The following is a 4,887-nucleotide window of genomic DNA, read 5'->3' on the forward strand; positions in this document are numbered from 1 at the left end:
ACCCAACACATAATTTGTTACACCACATAAAATTACACTATTATTTTAGAATAACAAAATACTCTTTCACCAGAAAAATTTAAAATTTAAGTACACCAAAATAAATCTATTGCCAAAATAACATCATGCATGTACAACTATAACGCATGATGTTCCCTTAAGAATAAGCTTATTTATTTTCACTGACAATGAATCGTTACTAATCGACATCTAATTTCCTAAATGAACCTTCCATTGCGTTATCCAAGTGATTATTGGAATTTATCGGGCGTTTACTATTATCTGCAACAATTGACGATTGTGTTATAAACCATTCTCGGTGCTTCTTCAATTCAATATGCCAGTCATCTAAAATATATCAATTATTTTACAATTCAAATTATTAGGCTAAAACGACATTCGTATTTTTGGAAATAAATAATTCGTCTAAGTGATAAGATATAGGATGTATATGATAACATATCCACGATTCAATGTTTTTTTCGTGAAGTGGAAAAATTATTTTTTTAGCCTGATTTCCTGTAATATTTTAATTAATTAAACAAAAATCCTATAATCTGGGATTAATCATCGAGTCCATCTCTGATCATATTCAATATTTTGTATTTATAAACAAAATATGGAACTTAATTTATTTATAATTATTTTTTTTTTTACAGAAATCAAGATAATTATCATTTCTATAGTTAATAGAATATTTTGCGTTTTGGATTCAGACAATAAATTATTATTTTTTGGTTTATTGGGGATTTCTTTCTACAGTTTTTTTTATTTAAAGTAAAAACATAAATTTTTTTTGTAAAAATTATTACAGATTAAACTAACCTATTATTTCGTCAGACGTCTTTGGATAAGTCCCTCCGTAGTCCAGTGGAAGAACACTAGGATCGATGTAATTTTTCAATTCTTCGATGGATTTGTGATTAATCACCTGTAATATAAATATTTCATTGAAATATTTCTAAACAAATGTTGAAATAGAGAATAATTTACCCTTCCGGCAACTTTTTTTTTCATAATACTTAATGATAGATTAATTAATGGGTTTACAAAACTGTTTGTATTGATTATGTGAATGCCATGTAACCGTAATGGAAATGCCGCCTAAAAAAAATAATAATCATATAATATAAATAAGATATTATTACCTTATTTGTAATGGTTAACATTTAAATTAATCATTATACACAATTAAATACAATGCAATTGAATTATTAACACTTATACATATAAAATTATTAAAAGTTTCAACCCATTCTGAACATATATAATGTAGCAAGAAGCTAACGTACTATAACAAAATATGTAGTCAATGGTTGCAAAGTACCTGTAATATCACATTCAAGAAAACGCTTCGATGCGAATCTGTAGATTTTTGATAAATCACCTAAAATGTATTTGGTGGAATCATATTGTGTAGATATTACTGAGTACTATAACATTTTACTCTGCTTAGTGTATTTTTACAATAAGAGCCACCAAAAAACCAGACAAAATTTCGGGTACTTTTGATGGTCCGATTTTAATTCTGCAAACAGATACGAGTTGTTTGGCAATTTTACTTAGGTATGAAGAAAAACATTTTTTTTATTTTTTGTTTTTTATGTTAAAAAATTTGTGATATTATTGAAAAAATTGCAATAATTTGAAGATTGTACAAATTAACCGGTAAATTAATCGTTTTTTCTTAAATACTGCCTATACTAAACTATTTTAGAACAGACCACATGCAAACTCTTTTAGTTAAATATACATTTAAAATGTGACTTACAAATAAACTTTCAAGGACTTTCTTAATACTGGGTATTATTGCTGCTACATGATTCATTGACAAATTGTTGCAATCATATAAGATTATTTCTTTGTTATAGGTGTCTAACTTGGCGACTCTAAGATCTATTGACATAAAAACTAATTTATTAATATCATCATATACAAAATTTTCTGCATCTTCCGTCTTAATACGATGTAGGAGAACTCTGTGGCCCTCGTGTGTCGGGTTTGGAAATGGGACGTAACAACTAAAAAAAATAATTAAATATAATATATATGCAGTGAAGAGTTAAGTTAGGTTAGGTTTTTTCATCTATAATAGCATATATTAATATCAAATATTCTAAAAAACAGTTAAGTTGTTAAATAATGATAAATATAAATAAACATTGTCAATATAAATGTAATAATCCAAAATGCTTCTCATTCCTTCTTTGTATAAAACCAACTTAGGGCGTAATGCATAGTAAAAAAACATTAGCCAATTGGTAATTTTTTACAAGCACACGATTGTGAAAAGTCGCTGATTGATTTATAAATAATTACTATTAGTTATTCATGTTTGAAGCGACTAAAAATAATAGATATGTTCACATAGATACTAACAATAATTTCATTATTTTAACTATCTCTGGTGATGTCGGATCCCACTTGGAAAAATATTCTGGTGCTGAGAGTTTTATAGTGTAATGCTGGTCCAACATTACTTTGGTTTTCTCCAAACTATTCTTACAAATCAACAGAAATGTTTTGAGTCGCTTTTCATCGATTATCTTTTCATCATCTAATAGATAATATATTATTTTTTAGTGTGTACTATATTATAAGAACACACTGTTGTCACGATAATAAATGATTCCGAAAAAACAATATATCTCAATATAAAAACTATTTATTTTACCGTCTGGGTTCGGAAGGTGGGGCTGTTTTCGCATCCACTCTTTGAGAATTTTAACGTCAAGATCCAATTTTGTCTCAGATGTGCCCAACTCGGTATAAATCTGATTGATTGAGCTCGGCGACGGTAGCATTAACGTTTTAGTTTCCATAATTATATTGGAAAAGGTTTTTTATACATATACACTTAAAGTGTTATAAAGGGTTAATTTACAATAGAAATAAAAAAATTATTTTATTGCATAGAGTAACACTCAAAACTATGAAATGAGCAAGACTATACTATGTCTTCGACGGCATTCAATTTTTTGGTAGTTTTATCGACTTCGAGGAACTATGTAAATGGCCGTTTTTTTCTCAGGAGTAATTAATTAATATAATAACATCATGAGAGGATAATATCATAATAAACAACATTAACATAATATTAAGAAAAACAAGAATAAAACATAAATATCATGAGAACCATTGTTATTAATATTAAAAAAAATGTTTTGTTGTTTGGTCATAGTTTACATATTATAAATTTTATATGCATATTGTCTGGTTGTTAAAAAATTAACTTGAAATAACTTTATTCTTTAAACCCTTTATTGCAGAATTTACCAACATGCTACTCGGTGTTACACTAAGAAAGGTATAATAATATACAATGTTTAGTCATTGCCGTTTAGGTTTTCAGATGTTTTATCGACAAAGAAACATTGAACATCTTCTATAGTAATTATTTAAATTTCAAAAAAGCAAGGGCGATGTGTTTTAATTATGACTGAGACTATATGAAGAGTGAAAGTGTCAAACGTTCCAAGTGCCAAGGTATAAAAATTCAACTTGTTAACTTGATTTGTATTTTATTCATTACCGGAAACATTTTAACATATTTTTGAGTTTTCAATATGATTGTTTTTTTTATAAATAACTATTCTTCACTTGAAAAATTTACAAAATTGTTTCCGGTAATGAATAAAATACAAATCAAATTATATTGTACAATTTTTATACTTTGGCACTTGGAACGTTTGACACTTTCACTCTTCATATACGTTAATTGAAAATTCATACATATAAATAAATATTGTTAACGATAATTTCAACTATTATATAAAATATACATATTAGTTTAGAGGTGAAGACATACAAAAATATTACAATTTTTGTGATGTGTTAATTATGCAACAAATAATATGGAAATTGCAGCATTTTTTTTTTTGCGCAGGTTTTTGTGAACAAGATTGATAGTTTTATCCATACATTTCTAAGTATGTATATACATATTTAAAAATTGTTACCTAGAAAATAAGTATGGAATTAGGTTTTTTTCAAAAAGTAACATAAGTTTTTAATTTCTTTGATATGCTAATCCTGTCTTTGCAACTAACCTAGTGGCAATTGTATATAATTTATTAAAAACGACCAGATAACATGTAAAGAATTAATACTTTGTAAACTATGACCAATTTACAATAATTTTCTTAAACTTTAAGTACAGTGACATTCATAGTATTAATAATTCATAAAACCATGGAAAAAGTCAAAATAATTGTGGACCAGTAATACACTATTAAACTCTCAGCACCAGAATACTTTTCCAAGTGGGATCCGACATCACCAGAGATAGTTAAAACAATAAAATTATCGTTAGTATCTTTTTTTTTTAGATGCTTCAAACATGAATAACTAATAGTAATTTTAATAAATCAAGCAGCAATTTTTCACAATAGTGAGCTTGTAAAAAAAACGAAATATACATTTTTGTATTAAACTAGCAATTTAACGGTACTTAGTTATAATTAACATATAATAAATACTAGGAAACATGTATTTTACCTGTTTGTTGTATCATATAAATTGTTTATTTGGTAAGGTAATGCTTAATTTTTAAAAAAATTGGAATCCTAATAATTTTTAACGACAACACCTCAGCTCCAACTCAACGTCAAAACTTTCATTCAAATTAAGACCATTAACACTTAAATGACTGAAGTTAAACAATAAAACCATTATTGTCGTTCTCGGAGGTCTAATTATTTATTTCTGAAAATAAAACTCAAAAAAATTCATCTCAAATCCGTTACAATATTTTATTTAAATTACAATTTTCGTTGTGTGAAAAAAGTTACAACTTACAAACTAAACCTACTCTCATATGGTGCATACACTTTTTCAAAATAGTAACATTGTTTTTCACATTTATATTACAACTCAGTCAAATAAATT

The 4,887-nt window shown here is 26.5% G+C and overlaps 1 protein-coding gene across 2 annotated transcripts; it reads right to left on the reverse strand.

Annotated features, from left to right (window-relative positions):
* Positions 1-7: 7 nt before the first annotated feature.
* Positions 8-4,578, reverse strand: LOC126842309 (alpha-tocopherol transfer protein-like). Of its 2 annotated transcripts, none has more exons than XM_050579240.1 (5): positions 4,498-4,578; positions 1,772-2,021; positions 994-1,104; positions 826-931; positions 8-348 (listed from the first exon to the last, which is right to left on the reverse strand). In XM_050579240.1, exons 2-5 carry the CDS (start codon positions 1,904-1,906, stop codon positions 200-202), a joined length of 501 nt encoding a protein of 166 aa, XP_050435197.1. In that variant the 5' UTR covers positions 1,907-2,021; positions 4,498-4,578; the 3' UTR covers positions 8-199. The 2 variants fall into 2 exon arrangements, with proteins under 2 accessions (XP_050435197.1, XP_050435196.1); XM_050579239.1 differs by lacking the exon at positions 4,498-4,578 and adding an exon at positions 2,380-2,552.
* Positions 4,579-4,887: the final 309 nt, after the last annotated feature.

This window comes from Adelges cooleyi, unplaced genomic scaffold (assembly GCF_023614345.1).
Source record: "Adelges cooleyi isolate 19-005CV unplaced genomic scaffold, UGA_ACOO_1.1 ACOO_flye_CR_arks_rails_tigmint_CR_PRNA_509, whole genome shotgun sequence".
NCBI classification, from domain to species: domain Eukaryota; kingdom Metazoa; phylum Arthropoda; class Insecta; order Hemiptera; family Adelgidae; genus Adelges; species Adelges cooleyi.